This window comes from Diospyros lotus, chromosome 14 (assembly GCF_014633365.1).
Source record: "Diospyros lotus cultivar Yz01 chromosome 14, ASM1463336v1, whole genome shotgun sequence".
NCBI lineage: Eukaryota > Viridiplantae > Streptophyta > Magnoliopsida > Ericales > Ebenaceae > Diospyros > Diospyros lotus.
In genome coordinates this window covers 23,258,914-23,278,080 of record NC_068351.1, presented here as the reverse complement: position 1 = coordinate 23,278,080, position 19,167 = coordinate 23,258,914, and the positions used below count along the sequence as shown (strand labels likewise).

The 19,167-nt window shown below is 38.2% G+C and overlaps 1 protein-coding gene across 7 annotated transcripts in view; it reads left to right on the top strand.

Annotated features, from left to right (window-relative positions):
• The window catches only part of LOC127790679 (uncharacterized), a 63,321-nt gene extending 54,116 nt beyond the window's left edge, over positions 1 to 9,205 (top strand). For 2 of the 7 annotated variants that reach the window (XM_052320277.1, XM_052320275.1), the window contains one exon: positions 8,473 to 9,205. In XM_052320277.1, the coding sequence (XP_052176237.1) occupies positions 8,473 to 8,568 (96 nt within the window). In that variant the 3' untranslated portion in view covers positions 8,569 to 9,205. Of the gene's footprint in view, positions 1 to 8,094; positions 8,131 to 8,216; positions 8,304 to 8,469 lie in introns of those variants that run through there. The other 5 variants (XM_052320276.1, XM_052320274.1, XM_052320278.1 and 2 more) reach the window with 4 other exon arrangements.
• The last annotated feature ends 9,962 nt before the right edge of the window (positions 9,206 to 19,167 follow it).

Here is a 19,167-nt window from a genome sequence, read left to right as displayed (position 1 = left end):
AACCTGTCAACATTCGATCTTATCGGTATCCGCCTAAGCTCAAATCCGAAATTGAGAAAATGGTCAGGGAAATGTTAGATCAATCCCTTGTCCGCCCAAGCCACAGCCCTTTTGCTTCCCCTGTTCTATTAGTAAAAAAGAAAGATGGAACTTGGCGTTTTTGTGTTGATTATAGACAGCTTAACGCCATAAATGTTAAGGACAAGTTTCCTATTCCCATTATTGATGACCTACTTGATGAACTCAAACATGCAACCATATTTACTAAGCTAGACTTAAGGGCCGAATACCACCAAATTAGAGTCCATCCTGATGACACTTTCAAGATAGCCTTCCAAGCACATCATGGGCATTTTGAGTTTACCATAATGCCATTTGGCCTCACGAATGCCCCAGCTACATTCCAAGCCCTCATGAACCAGATTTTTGAATCCTACCTTAGAAAGTTTGTGCTGGTTTTTTTTTTTATGACATACTAATATACAGCCCATCCGCTGACCAACACCTTAACCACCTTAGGGCTACATTTGAGATATTGCGATTCAATCAGCTATTTATCAAGCGGTCGAAATGTGCCTTTGCACAGCCCCAAGTCGAGTATCTCGGGCACATTATATCAGGAGTAGGAGTGGGGACTAATCCGAAGAAGATTGAGGCAGTTATGGCTTGGCCCAAACCTGCCAACATACGGGCCTTAAGGGGTTTTCTGGGGCTTACTAGTTACTATTGGAAATTTGTGAGGAACTATGGCTCTATAAGCAAACCGTTGACAGAAATGTTAAAGAAAGATGGATTCCAATGGAGTACTAAGGCAGAAGAGGCCTTTGAGCAGTTAAAAGCAGCTCTAAGCAGCGTGCCTACGCTAGGGTTGCCTGATTTTGATAAGCCCTTTACAATGGAAATAGATGCAAGCAACATGGGCATAGGAGCTGTATTGACCCAAGATGGAAGACCCTTGGCTTTTCTTAGCCAAGCCTTGGCCCCAAGACATCAAGGCCTTATCTATGAGAAAGAATTGATGGCAGTGCTAATGGCAATAGAAAGGTGGCGCCACTACTTGGAAGGAGGAAAGTTTATAATCAAAACAGATCATGAGAGTTTGAAATACATTTTACAACAAAGGTTGCACAACCAATTACAGAAAAAAGGTATGTCTAAACTCATGGGCTTAGATTATGTGATCCAATACAGGAAGGGCAAAGAAAATGTTGCAGTAGATGCATTATCTCGCTGTCATGAAGAAGGAATGGCCGCAACCATATCTATAGTGGTACCCGATTGGTTCCAAGAAATTACTGACAGCTACCACACGGACGGATGGACCAAGACTCTTCTAAAACAGCTAACCGTGAGCACCACCAGCAAACTGGGGTATTCACTTACCAATGGAGTAATCAGATACAAAGGCAAGATAGTAATTGGTGATTGTAAGGAGCTGAAGGACAGGATAATTCATGCGTTGCATGGATCTCCAATCAAAGGACACTCGGGTATCCAAAACATATCACAAAGTCAGACAGTTATTTTTCTGGCCGCAACTAAGGAAGTATGTGTGGGAATATGTATTGAGGTGCGAGGTTTGTAGACGTTGCAAGCATGAAACAGTGGCCCACCCCGGCTTGCTTCAACCTTTAGAGGTTTCAGATCGCGCTTGGACTAATGTTACTATGGACTTTGTTGAAGGCCTACCAAAGTCGGAGGGAAATGATTGTATCCTAGTAGTGGTAGACAGATTCACCAAATTTAGCCACTTCATCGGATTAACCCATCCATTCTCAGCTTAGGAGGTGGCTCGAATCTACATGGATAATGTGGTAAAGCTACATGGCGTCCCTAGATCAATTGTCTCTGACCGAGACAAAATATTTACCAGCCTATTTTGGAAAGAGCTGATGAAAGGCCTCGAAACCAAACTCTTAATGTCTACTGCATACCATCCTGAAACAGATGGCCAAACTGAACGCGTTAACCAATGCCTGGAAGGTTACTTACAGTGCTTCAGTTTTGTGCAGCCCAAAGGATGGCATAAATGGTTGGCAATGGCACAGTGGTGGTACAACACGAGCTTCCACAGCTCACTTAAGAGGGCTCCATTCGAGGCCCTTTATGGTTACAAACCAGATTTACTTCCTGCCCTAGGAAGTCACACAACAGTAGCCATTGTGGAAACTTACCTCCAGCAGCGACAAGAAGCATTAAGAATGGTGAAAGAGGGATTGGCCAAGGCACGTAACCGAATGAAACAAGCAGCTGATCGAAAGAGGAGCGAACGAGAATTTGCTGTAGGGGATGAAGTCTACTTGAAGCTCAATCCGCAACATTACAAGGCATTGACTAAACAGTCCACTTCAAAGTTGAATCCTAAGTTTTATGGCCCTTTCAAAATTTTAGAGAAAATCGGCGCTGTGGCCTACAAACTGGAACTACCAGCTGAAGCAAGAATACATCCAGTCTTTCATGTATCCTTGCTGAAGAAGTTAGTGGGCAGCCACAGCTCTACACCGAGCTTACCTCCTATAGTGAGCGAAAGACCACCGGAGGCCGTTCCCATGGCCATCGTAGACAAACGGGTGACCCACCACAATGGCGTTCCTATGATTCGGGTGTTAGTTCAATGGTCTTCTTTGCATTCCGACAACAATACTAGGGAATACTTATCAGAACTTCTCTAGCAATTTCCCAATGTGGCCAGCCTACTACATATTTCTTGCGGACAAGAAACATTTTAAGGGGCCGGGATTGTTACGCTAACTAGTTGTTAGTAGAAATAATAGTATGATTGCACTATTAGAATGTAAATAAACCTTTGTGCTTAGCTGGGGAAACTGTCCCAGCATGCATAATCGCGTGAAAGCGTATCCAGTGCGCACGAAGACCACTTATAAGTGCACATGGCCACTTGTGCGTTCACATGGGTGAGCCCAACGGCTTTTGGCGCCTAATTGATTTTGATCAGTATATAAACTGATCAAGGCGCCTTATTTGAGTATGTTGAATGAAATCAGGAAATCAGTTTCCTCCTCAATTCATTTCCCTCCTAAATTTCTCCCTTATTTTCCCTCCAATCTCTCTCAAGTCTTCTATTTCTTTTCCCTCGCTGTTCTCGGATTAGCTGGTCAGATCTGGAATCTGACAGATCACTTGTCTCTAATTCATCTATGTCATAGTCAACAAATCTCTTTCTACGATTAGGGGCAAAGCATGACAAAAATTGTCACAAGATCCAAAGAGTTAATGTATAAACATAATTACATGCATTCATATATATTAGCACAAGCTCAATCAAAATATAACACTTCAGGTAAAAATAAAGCAAAAAATATATGCACTGTTTTATTTTTACAGAACTATTGCACTTGTTTTTTTCCTTAATATAGGATATTGGGAGGGGGGCTACAAAAACTATGAATGTATTCTAAATGTCATTGAAAAAACCATTCTTTATATGAAAGAATCCTAAGTGCGAACAGTAATCAGCAAGTAAACTGACATCGAGTAAGAATGATAAACGAACTCGAATAAAGGATGAACTTGGCTGAGTAACCAGAAGGTTTACACGAGAATGAATTAGGGTATTGACCAATTGAAAACATCACTCCAGTAGAAAGATAAATGTGTAAGAGAATGATTCAGTATATTCATAACTGGTGTGCAGGTCAGTTTATATACACACATTCTATTCCTAGATTAGGAATCTACATTAATGACAAACTACACAGCAAAAGGAAACAACAGGAATGGGAAACTGCAAATTACAGTTATGCATATTCTATTTCCTATTAGACTAAGCTATATTTAGTAACACAGAGTAAGAGAGACAGATAGTGATTCAGTCATGTGGACAGCCAGATCATTCCTAATTTTCCAGGACAGCCAGATCATTCTTGATTTTCCACAGATAGGGGGTATATGGAAAAATCTTGAATGGCATGGCTACCTACCCCAGTGAGGCCCTGCCTTTGCATATGAGATGTGTTAGATTCATCAAATGCTACATGTATTTGTTCTTCTATCAAAAGCATATTGCTTTCCAGCTAGATTGAAGGTTGTCATGAGGTGTAAAAAATCTAAGCGTAAAAGGTCAAGTGGCCTAGATGTTTTGACATCATTTTTAGGTTCAAAAGAATTTCTACTCTGTTTTCCTTTCATGCATGTGTCACATAAATGATCTCTTTCAAAATTAATCTTAGGTAAGCCTCTTAAGTTCTTTCCTAGATAATTTATCAATTAAGTCCATGCTTGCATATCCTAGCTACTTATGCCATTACCAATAAATGTTATCATTTGAAGTTGCAAGACAATTTTCATTTTCACATGTGAGTTCATCTAAATAAATTACGAAAGTATTTTTATGCGTGGTGCCAATCAATTTGATTTCATTTGTATTTGCATTTTTTACATGACGCATATTTGATTCAAAAGTGATTTTATGCACTTTGATCGCATAGTTAACTAATAAACCATTCCTCCATCTTTTAGCTTGAGGGAGATGAATTGACTTTGATCTCCCGTCATGTTCTTGGTGCATCCATCTATTACATGGACTTTGCATTTTAAGGTATTATACTAGTGTCAACATGACATGGCACTGTTAATGGTATGGGATACGTGTTAATTCTTGTTTTTTATTTATTTATTTAATTTAAAATAATAAAAATAACAATTTATTATTTTTGTTAATATGCTTTTAGCCTTTTAAAATATATGTTTGTATGAGATCACTCAAATTACCTACCTACTAGTTACCATTTTATCTAACATCTATAAGTAAAATACCCTTAATTTTTAGTCATAGAACTGAAGGATAAAAAAAATTGTATGTATAAGGGTAAGGTAGTAAGATTTTTTATTCTCTATATTGTATCCCAATACATGTATCCTATAACATACACATATATATCCCTGTATCCTAAAATTCATGAAATTGATAGGTCCAACCTTTGAGTACATACCGGTATCCGACACCTATACTCACGTCCATGTAACATAGGCATCCATTGTCTAAGTACCATTTGCTCTTCTCTCCCTTGGATGCCAAGCTCATCTACAAAAAAGAAAACATTTTATGTTTGCATTTTAGTACCCAAATTTTCTTGTGTTCATTCAGTTAGTACAAATAGTTCCTTTTGGAACCCTCATTTGCTTAAATTTGAAAGGATTTTTCTAGCCAACCTCACATGGTGAGATAGAGGTTTGATATGTTGTTGAAAGGTTTTTTCCTTATATAACACGTATTTATGGTGTGTTTTTGTTTTCCACAATAAGAAGTGACGTGTGAATTACAAGTGATTTGTTGTTACCTACACTAAGGATTATTCAAGTACACACATATATGAGTCCTAGGATAAAATAACAAACATGGCCACAATTTATTGTTATCCCTCAAGATGGTCTTGTGTCAAAAAGATATGGCCATGAATAGAGATCATTATAGAGATCAAATTCATGTAATTGACTCCACCTAGTGGGATTAAGGATTGTGATGATGACGGTGATGAATATTTGGAAGCTATATACCTACTGAGGCGCCTAATGGAAAGATATCGGGATCATCAGAAGGACCTACATATGGTGTTTATAGATCTAGAAAAGGCCTATGATAGGGTCCCTAGAGAAGTATTATGGAGGGTTTTAGAGAAGAAAGGAGTCCGAATAGCCTATATATAAGCCCTTAAGGACATGTATCATGGTGCAGAGACAAGGGTCAGAACATGCGGAGGGGATACTGAATCGTTTAAAATTACAATAGGATTGCATCAAGGTTCTGTACTAAGTCCATACTTATTTGCTTTAGTAATTGATGAACTCACTAAAGATATTCAGACAGATGTGCCATGGTGTATGCTATTTGCAGACGACATAGTGTTGGTGGATGAAACAAAAGAAGGAGTGAACACTAAGCTTGAGTTATGGAGAAACAATTTAGAATCTAAGGGATTTAAATTAAGTAGAAAGAAAATAAAATATATGGAATGTAAATTTAGTAAGAATGCAAGAGTGGAGGATGTTATAATAAAATTGGAAGACCAAATCTTACAAAGAAAAAATCATTTTCGATATTTGGGATCAGTGATTCAAAAAGATGGAGAAATTCACGAGGATGTCACACATAGAATTAAGGCAGGTTGGCTAAAATGGAGAAATGCATCAGGGGTGTTATGTGATGATAAAATCCCATTAAAATTGAAAGGAAAATTCTATAGGACAGCTATAAGACCAGTTTTGTTGTACGGGTCAGAATGTTGGGCAGTCAAATACCAACATGAGCAAAAGACGAGTGTAGCGGAGATAAGGATGTTAAGATGGATGTGCGACCATACAAGAAAAGATAAAATTAGAAATGAAGTTATTCGTAATAAGATAGGAGTAGTGCCAATAGAGGAGAAGATGAGAGGGACTAGACTAAGATGGTTTGGTTATGTGAGAAGGAGACAAAGAGACGTTCCTGTGAGGAGAGTTGATGAAATGGAACAATTAATCAAAAAAGAGGTAGAGGCAGACCTAAGAAGACTTTGAGGGAGACATTAAAGTTTGATATGAAGTGTATGGATCTCAATGAAGATATGACAAAAGATAGAAATACATGAAAGTCTAGAATTCATGTAGCCGACCCCACATAGTGGGATAAAGGCTGGATATGTTGTTGTTGTTGTTGTTATGTGTTTAAATACATGTCAAGAGAGGCTGCTAATAACCATTCTCCAGATTCTGTAACCATAATAAATGTATCCATTTGCTGGTAAAAATAACATGGTATTTTGTATGAATAATTCTCTCTTCTTAAGCCTGAAACACCATTGACCACATGTTTCTTTATGCTTAATACCACTTCAGAATTATTTAGCACATAGCCAATGTTTGAATCATGAAATTGTAAATGAGGACTTGAGGAAGTGAATAGCCTAAAGAGTGGCTATTGTGCTCTTTCATACTGTATTCCATGGTATACATACACCAGAAAATTGCAAAGAACAAGAATTCCCCTATTGGAGTAGGTTATTAACTTTGGACTTAGGCTTGAATATTTGAAGTGTGCTCTATGACATTCAGGCAGTGTTTAGAAGTATATATGGCTTGCCCAAGAAATGCTGAATTCTTGAAAGTTTACAAGATTTGCCAACCCTTTTTCGGAATGGCTAAGGGGTTGTTTAGCATTGTCTCTACATTTCTATTTGCAGTTTTGGTCTTCACTTTTTGTGTTGAATTTCTGTTTTCTAATGAAAAAATAAAAAATGAACATGCTGTTTCATAATATTGTTTTATTTTCAAAATTTTTAAAATAAAAATTAAACTTTGTTCAATACGAACTTTGTATATTTACCTGATTATTAAATATATGCAATAATTTGATCACTAGTAAAAAAACTTCTCCTGACCAAGAAACATTTTGCCTGTCCTTTTTCTTCTTCTTTTCTAGCTGGTCACCTATTGGCTAATGGTCAAAACCCAGAACTAGGTTCAGCGGGTGGTGTTTGGTGTCTAACAAAGAAGATGGAGAAGATAAGAAGGTTAGCAAAGTTTGTTACTGTCTGATGAAGTCTTGGAAGTTTGGGGCTTTGCCAGGGAGTTAGTGGCCTCATTAGAAGATGAAGAAGAAAAAGGAATAAGATGTCGGGGAGGGGGGAAAAACAGAACTCATGGAATGGAAAAATGAAAGCATACTTTAGGGGTGTTCGTTTTTCAAAAGTTTGTAGGCAACTAAATACAATTTCTGTTTTCTTTCTTAAAATTTTGAAAACAAGAAATAGAATTGAAAATGAAAGGCCAACCGGATGGATGCTAAAGGTTCTTAGAATTGTTATTTCATATGTTTTGATGTGGCTTCTACCGAAAATATTGTTGAGGTATGACTTTTAGCGTATGTGAGAAAGTGATTCCCTACATGGCCTTGAAACGTAGAAAAATAGAAATGTGATCCAATTTAAGATAAGGCCCAATAATTTGAGTTGGGGCCGGGGAGTGTCGGGGCATGCTAAAAATCAGGTTCAATTAAATGACATATTTGCACTTGAAAATCACTCCTGCACCTCTGAAATGTTTCTTCCAAGAAGACAGAAAATGCACACTTTCAATCTTACACAAACTTGTATGCAGATTTCTCTATCCAATTACTAGTTTGACGTAAAGACTAATTAAGGGGAGAAGAAGAGAAATTTTCCTACAGTAAGCAACTTTCAGTTTGCATAGAACCCGACTCTGCACTTAATTTTTGTCAGATGTTCATTCACATGCATCAATCATAATGCTTGCTGCGCTGCTTTAGCGTGGACAAAAAATAGCAGGATTGCTACCTACTTGTTGCTGTCGTTCAAATTTGCTTCAACATTTTTCATGGCAAAACGATCTGACATTGTGATTGACACTTTAAACGTTAATTGATTCTTATTTTGAGTGTTTAAGATCTGGTAAGATTCCTCGTTGGACTTGATTCATTCATTCCTTCATTTGCCTCTTTTATTAACTTGTCAGCAGCAGGTTCCTGGAAACTTGAGCTCTTCTTCAACGGCAGGCCGTGAAAATGTGGAAGACAAGGAGAATGGCAGCAGCCAAGTCCCAGAAAGAGGATGATGATACGTGTGTTGTAGCAGGAGGCAACGACTGTGTTGACGTCGGTGCCAGTACTATACCCCTGATCTGAAAACCTATATAGACAAACAAAAGGAAACACCTCTAGTCTCTTTTGTATGTCCTAGATAGTCAGTCAGTCACACAGTAGGTAAAAAAAAAAAAAAAATAGAGATACAGAAGGTGGGTCTACATATCGTCCTTCAGCTAGCCAAAGCACATACATGTGTAGTAGAATGAATGTGATATACCCTGCAAACAACAAGCATAACCCGACTGAAGATTTCTTATCGATCCTTTGAAATGAAGCATGAAGAGCACTTGTGGTGCATAATTGAACAAGGCAATGACCGAGGGACCACCACTGGGTCATGAAAGACCAAGAGCCATGAAGATGGTCCATTTGTGAGCAAAAAAACAAAGTAAATTTAAAGCGGTGATGAATATGAATATGCATAGATCATAGTGTACTTAAAGCGGTGAACTTTCTGGGATTTTGGAGCTTCACTCATTCATGATTGTTGCTGCCTTCAATTTAATTTTAAAATGTAAGATTGTAAGTATAAGTCTGTAACTTAGAATGAATAAACGTCCGCATACAACATATTAGAAATTCAAGTTGGGAAAAGGCGGTTTGTGACATGCTCATGGAATGTTCTTAGTAACAATTATGCTTCATTTTAGGAACTTTCGGAATTTACTTTCATTTTGGATAATTTCTTTTTTTTTTAATTTTTGTTTTTTATTTAGAAATTTTTTATATTTAAACAAATTTTCTAATTTTTTATTTTTGTGAAGTAATTTCCGGTAAAATTGAAGTTGTTTTCACAACTAAACAACCCTGTTACCTTGTAATATCTCAACTCCAAGACTGCATTTTTGGGTTATATATAAGTGTTTTTTTTTCTTAAATCACTTATATCTCGCTAAAGAGGTTATCATTCTCTTATGTAAACTAAGATCCATCAGGGGAGGCTAAACTCTTGATTATATCATTTAATAATTATTAATCATAACCTTTTATATCTGACTCCAAGCCCAATTCCATAGTCCACTGACTGTTGAGAGTTTTGGGACTCCCTTTATAACTCAAATTAGCCGTTTTCTTCCATTATGGGCCATATTGGAATTCCACTTCTTATGTGTAATGGGTCGAGGTCCATGTTGAAATTAAAGGTTTATTTTTAAAACAGAGATAAAAAAAAGGTATATAACAAAGAAGGAAATTTACAATCGGGAAATCTGAAGGTCCTCATGTGACCCTTCTAGCAAAAGACCCAAAGCTACACTCTCTTGGGAGACTCCTTCGACTTGAGTCTATAAACCTATTTCTTGGGAGAATTCTTGCTGCGTATCAAGTTGTTAAAGCTTCACAAGACCCGTTGAGCATTTATGGAGATCTAATGATAAGAGCAAAAATCAAGAAAATGAAACAAGCATTAAATGGGCTAATTTAGTACATCTCAAATTCATACTTTGTTCAAAGACAGTAATCTGCCTAAATTAAGTATTCAAAATGGTCAGTGTTTTGTCAAAGTTATCCAAACTCCTTCAAGTAATTTGGAGTGACACTTGTGAAAAAAACAAACAAGGTATTATCAATTTAGCTAAGATTTGAGCGCATAGTTGATTGATTGATTGACAAAATTTGGGCAGATAAAGAGAATGATTGAATGATTGATCACTTCTTTAATTTTGTTTCCTATTTTGTTTTAATTCCTTTTTATTTTGGATATTATCAAATTATGCCATTTCATTTTTGTTATTAATTCCTACTATGCCTAGGATTTGATTTATTTCTTTCCGGTTTAGGTTTTGATGTTTGGCTATATAAACTAATATAAATCTAAGGGAAAAGAAGTTTTGGACAATAATAATAGTGAATTTTTGTTTTTTTAGTTCTTCACCGAACTTATCAAGATTTTATCTTTTAGCATTCATCATTGATTTATCACTCACAATTATTCTCTTCTATCTTGAGTGTGGCGTCAACCCTAATCTTCTTATACATTTGGTTCTGATCTCTTTATAGATAATGGGGTCAATGTCCTTTATTTTATTTATTACGAATCTATTTTAGAACAATCTTTAGCAAATGAACCATTTTAAGTATCAGGTCTAACCTTGGGTTCACATCAATTCTCTCGCAAGGTAACTCTAAGGCAAATATCCAAACCATTACCTCCACAATCTTCTCCCTAAAAAAGTTATAACTTGATAAACCTGATATGGTTGGAGACTTTGTCACTCGTCATCTACCACCTCTATAAATAGGAGGTGATTATTCCTCTCTAGGTATGCAAAAAATACTATACATAATTTTTGGCAAGTTTTTCTAATTTTTGGTGATGACTTAAGCATCGGAGGGTTAGCACGAAGAATACCTTGTGCCTTCTAACTAGCTTTTTTTTTTTGCAAGATTTTAACATCTTGGAGATAATTCCACAACATCTAAATTTATTGTTGTATCCATAAAACAATAATTGACGTTGTTTGTGGGAAACTAATCGAAAAGCCTAGAAAAAGATAAATGGCATGAACAAGATTTCAAATTGTCGAAAACTGACAAAGTAGCGAGGAGCCCAATATTCAATCTCCTAGAAACCCCCGAAGGCTGCTGAAGACTCTTGATGGCAGCCCTAGGGATTTTTGGGTTGATTTCTTTGATTGCCCCTCTTACCGAGTATGAAGCACTCTAGAGACAATATGATGAGAGTGTTCAAGCTCTTCTAGAGATGACAAACTTCCTACAGTGTATTGATAGAAATAAAGAGGTAGGGCACACGGGGTGAATTGGTTATTTTAAAAATAATGACTTTCAAAACTTTAAACAATAGAAAAGGGAAGGTAAATAATGCAAGTACACAAGACCACAAAGATTTATAGTGGTTTGGCTTACCCAAATCTAGTTCACTACCTTAACTTGTCACTAAGGATTTTAAACTTAATCCACTAAAAACACCTACTTAAATTAAGTATGTCTTCTAGTTCAAAAACTAGGAAGGTACAACCTCTTATCAAATAAATAGGCCCTCAAGCTCTACAAGCTTGGAAACAAATGAACACTATAGTAAAGAGAGTTATAAGAGTTTGACCTCTTAGTTACAAGTTCTCTCAATAAAATATAAGGCTTGAAAGAAATCAAACAATAAATAGATTACAAGCCTTTACAATGAATGAGTGAGAGGAAATAATGTAAGCTTAATAAAATTTCTTGGACACTTGCTAACTTGGTAATTGAATTATCTAAGAGCTTTAAATGTTCTTTTAAACGAGCATTTATAGTTATGGGAGCTAGCATCCAAAAATCTGACCATTGGGGGTTGTTGGGCGCTCATTTAATGCACTTTAGAAATAGCCATTAGGTTTCCTGCGAACACAATGGTCGACAGATGCAAAACATCGATCGACAGGTTAGTACAAATTCAAATATCAATTGACCATTCATTTGCAACTGTCAATAGGTCCTTGTGCAAGTATTATGTCGGTCAACATATGCATAAACGTCGATCGATAAATGGCTTGCAGACTAGAGAAGTAACAAGGCTTGACATTCTGCCGGTTGATAGATAATAAGGAGTCTGTCGATAGATGTAGGCCATTCTTAAGAGCGAACATACTGCCGGTCGACAGATGAAGGTCATTCCTTAAACAAACATTCTACAGGTTGATAGCCAAAAGCTTTGTATACCAGAACGGTCGACAAGTCATTACCAATTGTCGACAGCTTGGCCAAAATTTAAAAATCCGTCGCAGGTCACTTTGACCAGTCAACGGATGACCTTATTTCCTTTGAAAAAATTGTCTTATTTTGAATCCATTTTACTTATGGTTCATGCGATCTTTTTGAATATAAGTTTTCATAACTATATGTATAAAAATTGATTTAATCATGATGGCTTGAATATAAGTTTTCATAACTATATGTATAAAAATTGATTTAATCATGATGGCTAGTTCTAAAAGAATGTTTGTTTATCTAAATGACAAATTGTTTTTGATAAGAGATACAAAAACTAATAAGTCATTTTTTATCATCAAAATTATTTCTTGAATTTTAAACTTAAAACCGATGACTTGAATTGAACATCATGTCTACCAATATTTTTTTCTTTTCTTTTTTGGCAATAAAATGTCCTTCATTAAATTTTTTTTTTTAGTACAAAGATAATTATGTGTCACATAGACAATAGTTTTTACACTATTTTTGGTCTGAAACATGACATCTTGTTCTATCTTAAAACAATATTTTTTAACTTTTAAAAAATGTCTTAATATTTTATATTTTAGAAAGGCATAGTATTTATTCTTAAAAAATTTGGAAAACATCTTTTTTGATATTTTCTAATTTATTGCATTAAAGTTAAAAAATTAAAAATTAAATTATTTAATTAAGGTTTCAATTATTCAACTAAACAAGTTACAAATGTTTTGTTGTTAATTGGTTGGTTTTTGCTCATCTCTTAAAGCACTTATATCTCCATTAATTGCATACTTCTCTCTCTTAGGAGGATGGTATTTTCAAAACTTGTCGATTTCGAATACTATGGACGAAAAAGTTGAAGTATATATATATATATATATATATACACACACAAAAGTAATGGTCAAAGAGCAATAAGTATTTATTATTTTTAGATAATGAACATTTATTGTATCTTTTTTCAATACCTCAAAAATTTGATTGGTTGATTAAATATTTTAAAGTATGATATACTTATCATCCACTAATCAAATTATTTAGATAATTAAAATAAGATGTAATAAATACACATTATATAAAAATAATATACATTTATTATTTCTTAATTATTATCGTTAGTATTACTTATATATATATATGTATATATATTGATTAGGATCTCATGATATATAGTGCATGTGGTAGTTAACATATCCGATGGAAGTTCTTTTTGTTTGGATAGGGACACTGATATTGTTGGCCTTTTAATTTGTCTATGGTGATAACGAGGGATCTCATGAGTTGGTTTGTGGGCATCAGCTGACAAAGTTGAAAGCTCATCCATTCTGATTTCTCTTTTATTTTCCCCTTAAATATGGATTTTTTTCCCCCCCAGTGGTTTAGGATGCAACTTCAATATTCCTTGACTGCCGCAGCACAGAGACAGAGATTCAATATCCCTGAATAGTTAGTTTATGTGATGATTAGAGAGTGAACATGAATAATAGCTAGTGTTGATTAATTAGTTTGAGTTTGGTTGTGATCGCTAGCTCTTGCTTAATTAAGCCAGGTCACTTCTGCGCCCTAAATTTGTGACACCTACCTCTTGGATATATGATTGGTTGCAACTTGAAGAAATATATAAAATTAAATTCATGACTTAATGGTCACAAGTGAAGCTGCAATAATGGCAGACAAGTTTGACGATGATCTTAGCCCTCTCTCCATATTTTTTATTGATAATGATCCTCGTCACTGTTACCATCTTATTGCAGGTGGGGCTGGCCATGGAATTGACTACATATCTTACAATTCTGAGACTAACCACTATATATGTCATAACATGTATACATTTATTAAGGCGATGTGTTCATCATCATGTGCGCATTAGGGTAGCATCTGCATCAACACAGCACACAAATGAGAGAATCGTAGCAGCCATATATCATGTGGCTGCATGTGCCTTGCCAACTGCCTAGTACCTGTTACCTGTATATATGTTGGTTGGTTGACACCCATTACAACTAAAGATTTCTTTTGTGATCACTAATCTTTATTTTTAATATTGGCAATTTATACCCTCTCAGTATCTCTCTCTCTCTCTCTCTCTCTTTTTCTTTATTTGCTTCAAAAATATTTCTGAATATTGTTCATCCAAAAACATAAAAGCTATTTTTTGCCCTCTATTATTTTCACTTTACTTCCATCCCCGAGTACGTCTCTTTCACGTAGGATTTGTTCATGAGTGAAAGGTAGATTTCTTTGTTTTGCTAAAATATATAGCGAAATTATGATCAAAGCATATAAAAGAGAGAAGATAACAAGGGTAGCTAAGCATAGGGAGGGAACAAAACTAGCTAAGCCACACACCAAAACTAACTACTGAGTAACCAACTGACCAAGGATAATCAACAAACACGTGGCAACAAGTTTGAGAGAGCACCTGGGAATAGCAACCACGCACAACTGCATCATAAATATAGGGGCTGATTAAGTTAGCTTTTGCCTCTCAAAGAAAGGTAGGAAGGCGACTTAATTAGAAAGGCCTTGGCTAGCATGTCAATACACGCTATAAGCTTGCTAAATCTAGAATATTCTAACTACTCGCAACATGGAAATGTAATGAGACAACATCATAGTGAGTATCACAACAAACAAAATGAAGACCAAAATAGTAAATCTAAGAACTAACATAAAATAGGGCAATGCCAAAATGGAGAAAAGACTAGATACCAAGATACACAAGCCAAACAGTTAAGGGATGTGACAGGCTTCTTCATCTCCATCTTGAATTCGCCTAGTCCTATTGTCTTGTTCCCATCACGGAGTTATCCTTACGAGAAAACAAACAGTACCTACCATTCAAACCAAATAGATGGTGAGTGACCGAATAGATGCCGATGGTATTGTTAGGGGTTGATATTTGGCAAATAGAGAGTGTGAGTTGGACAAAGAGAATGATGATGAAAGAATGGGAAAAAAATCCTTATAGAGCTCTGATTAGGAGAAATTGGTGGAAGTACTAAGTTTGGGGAAAGGTTCACGAAACGGGTATCGTTAGGTTGAAATCAATGATCGAGACTCACCAACTAGGTGATTGGGCATGAACATAGGGTTTTGGCATCAAGGTAGAACAAAGTTAGTTTAATCGAGGATAAGTATTCACGGACTGAACTATAGTGTGAGGATTCAGGTAGTTGGTGAAAGGGTAAGATTTTCAATAGGGCAATAAGCCATATTTAGCCTAGTAGAGATTGTGGAAGGGGGCTTAGTTAGCAGCATGGTGGGTGAGCCGTCAGCAGGTAGCAACAGTTACTGGTCGACTGTCGATTGTGAGGAGGCGGCTGGGGTAGTGGAAGGCAGGGGATGGGTGGAGAGGTGTTAGGATCTCAAGTCTCTGCCCTAGAGGTTCAGGACACACTCGGCTCGAACAGCAACTCGGGAGTTGGCGCAACAGGCGAACGTTCTCGGCAACCCGATAATAGTGAGAAGCAGGCTAACCAAAGTGAGGCTTCACCATACCATACAGTGGACCAACAGGACCCATTTGGGGCCTCAGCCCAGCATCAGGATGATCCTCAGCCCACAGCCCAGCCACAGGGGGTTAGCCCAGCCCAAGAGGATGAAGCCCACCAGACCAGGCTCATCATAGGCCCAGTCCAATAGGCCCATCAACCCAAATTCGTCTAGCCCATTAGATGGAGACCAAGAGCCAAGTCAGTTCACTTGATCTGGCTTTCTTTATTAGATACATAATTGTTTCCTTAATTGCTTTCTTTATTTCTAGCATTGATGTATCTTTTAATTGCTAGGATTCATGTAGATGCTTAAGTTACAATTCTGCATTCATGTACTTAGCATCTAGAGAGTCAAGGACAGCCTATTATAAAAGGCTTTGATCTGCCTTCATTTGAGGACTTTTGATAAATCCAAAAACGAATTTGCCAAAGTTTTCTTCACACTTTCAATTTCTTTCTTCTATCCTATGATAGTTAGGCAGAAATCAACCTTCCGGGAACTAGGGCATCCATCATTGGTGCTCTCGTTGAGAGTCTGCCCATAGTCTCTTTTCGAAGCTCGGTGCTTGGAAGATGTTCTCAGAAGTTGTCTATCCAACGGTCATCTAACAATGGAAGGAGGACAGACGCACAAGGATCTCATAGAAAATTTGGAGAACATGGCCAACACCATGGACGAAAAATTCTCACGGATGGAGCGGACTCTACAGAATCTGACCATCCTAGTGGAGCAGTAACAACAATAAGCGCCAAGGCGCAACAGTAGCCGTTCGTCTTCCCACAGGCGGCGATCTATTGCCTCAGCAAGCCAAAGATCTGATTCTGATGGCGGATTCGAGGTAGACGGACGAGGCAACAATTGGAATCCCACAAGCACCAATAGGTCAGCCTTTAAACCGTGCCTACAATTTTCCACATTTTCTAGTGAGGATCCTATTTTGTGGCTCAATAGGGCTAATTTATTTTTCAAATCACAAGATATGAGTAGCAAGGAAAAGGTGGAATATGTCGCCTATTACCTCAAGGGCGAGGCGACCCATTGGTGGCAGTGGCTGTCACGCACTTATGAAAACCAAGGCAAGAGCATTCATTGGAAGGATTTCGAACAAGAGGTACGAACTCGTTTTGGCCTTACAGGCTTTGTGGATTATGATGAAGTCTTGTCAAAGATGCGCCAGATAGGATCCTTGAGGGACTACCAGCGGGAATTTGAAAGGGTGGCCACACAAGTCGAGGATTGGCCAAAGAAAGCCTTGATCGGGGTGTTCATTGGGGGCCTGTTTCCGAACATCGCTGCAGAAGTTAAGCTTCACCGACCCACCACTATGCGCCAGGAAATTGATATTACTCAGCTGAAAGATGATCAACTGCACCACGCGCAAGGCAATGGCATACAAAGGGCCTGCCATGGCTGGATCTAGTTTAGGGGTGCCCAAGCCCAAGCCCAAGCCACCACTTGTGCCATAACCCGCAGCCAACAAGCTCATACCACCAGGCGTCAAGCGACTATCATGGGCTGAGATGCAGAAGAGGCGCAAGCAGGGCCTCTGTTTCAATTGCAATGAAAAGTTCACCCCGGGCTACAAGTGCAAGGTGGCCCAATCTTTTTAGATCGAGGTAGAAGATCCACCAGAGGAGGAGGAAGATGAAGACTCAGACCCACAAGTGCCTTTTGACATGCCTACAGCCAACAGCGGGGTGGAGGCTGAGGATCTGCCATAAGTGTCCCTTCATGCGCTGGTAGGATCTGCGGGGCCATAAACTATGCGGGTGACAGCAATGCTCAAGGGCAAAGTTGCCAGCTTGCTGATTGATAACGGCTCAACCCACAACTTTATCAGCACCAAAGTTGCCCACAAGCTACAGATCTTGACTACCACCATTGAGTCATTCGAGGTGCGAGTCGCTAGTGAGGAGCGCCTGGCATGCACATAGCAGTGTAAGGTAGTAAGTCTCAAAATCCAACACATTTATGTTACAGTAGATTTATATGTCATACCTTTGGCCAGAGTAGACATAGTGCTGGGTGTGCAATGGTTGGCCCAACTCGGCAAAGTTGTATTTGATTACAAGCAGATGGCCATGGAGTTCACCTTAAGGGGCCGACAGGTTCGCCTATCCATGCAATAAGGTACTGCTAGGGCAGCAGAGGTGAATGTGGTGCAGAAACTGATTAGGGCTAGTAGTGAGTGCTATGCTATACAGATAGCATCATAGCCACGCACATCCGACAGTTTCCAATCCATTGATGAACCGCAGCTACCCACTGATATACAGGTGGTCTTGGCCAAATTTCCCACAGTGGTGCAGGAGCCCACAAACTTGCCACCAAGCCGGCCATTTGATCACCGCATCCCACTATTGGATGAGTAACCCATCAACGTTGCTCCCTACCATTATGCCCATCACCAGAAAACAAAAATTGAGAAGCAAGTCAAGGAGATGCTACATAAAAATCTGATACGGCCTAGTACCAGTCCTTTTTCATCACCAGTTTTGCTAGTCAAGAAGAAGGATGAAACATGGCACTTCTGTACAAATTACCGAGCACTCAATAAAGCCATAGTTAAGGACAAATTTGCGATTCCAGCGATTGATGACATGCTAGATGAGCTAGCAGGATCCACAATTTTCACTAAGTTAGACTTGCGGGGAGGCTATCATCAAATCAGGATGCACCCAGGAGATATACACAAGACAACATTTCGAACGCATCATGGGCATTACGAGTACATGGTCATGCCTTTTGGCCTGTGCAACACACCATCCATTTTTCAAGCAGCTATGAATCATATCTTCCAGTACATGCTACGTAAGTTTGTGCTAGTATTTTTTGACGACATCCTGGTTTATTCGAAGACTAGGGACCAGCACTTGCAGCACTTGGAGCAAGTCTTAGGCATACTGGCCTGAGAGAGTTTTTGCATCAAGCTGTCTAAGTGTGCTTTTGGGCAGAAAGAGTTAGAGTACTTGGGGCACAAGATTTGCCCTGAAGGTGTCAAGGTAGAGCCACACAAGATTACTGCCATTCAGTCTTGGCCGAAGCCGAAGAATATTTCCCAACTGCGTGGATTTTTAGGCCTTACAGGCTACTATAAGAAGTTTGTGCAGCATTATGGTGCCATTGCTAGGCCATTGACACAGCTACTTAAGAAAGACAAGTTCTAGTGGACAGACGATGTTGACCACGCCTTTGCAGCATTGAGGCAAGCCATAACGTGCACTCCTGTCTTGGCTATGCTAGATTTCTCACAACAGTTCGAGGTTCACATTGATGCCAGGAACATTGGCATTAGCGCAGTATTGGTGCAGTAAGGCCGACCAGTGGCCTTCCTCAGCAAAGCGCTTTGCCCAGCCAAAGCCACATGGTCTACCTACGCCAAGGAGATGATGGCAGTTATT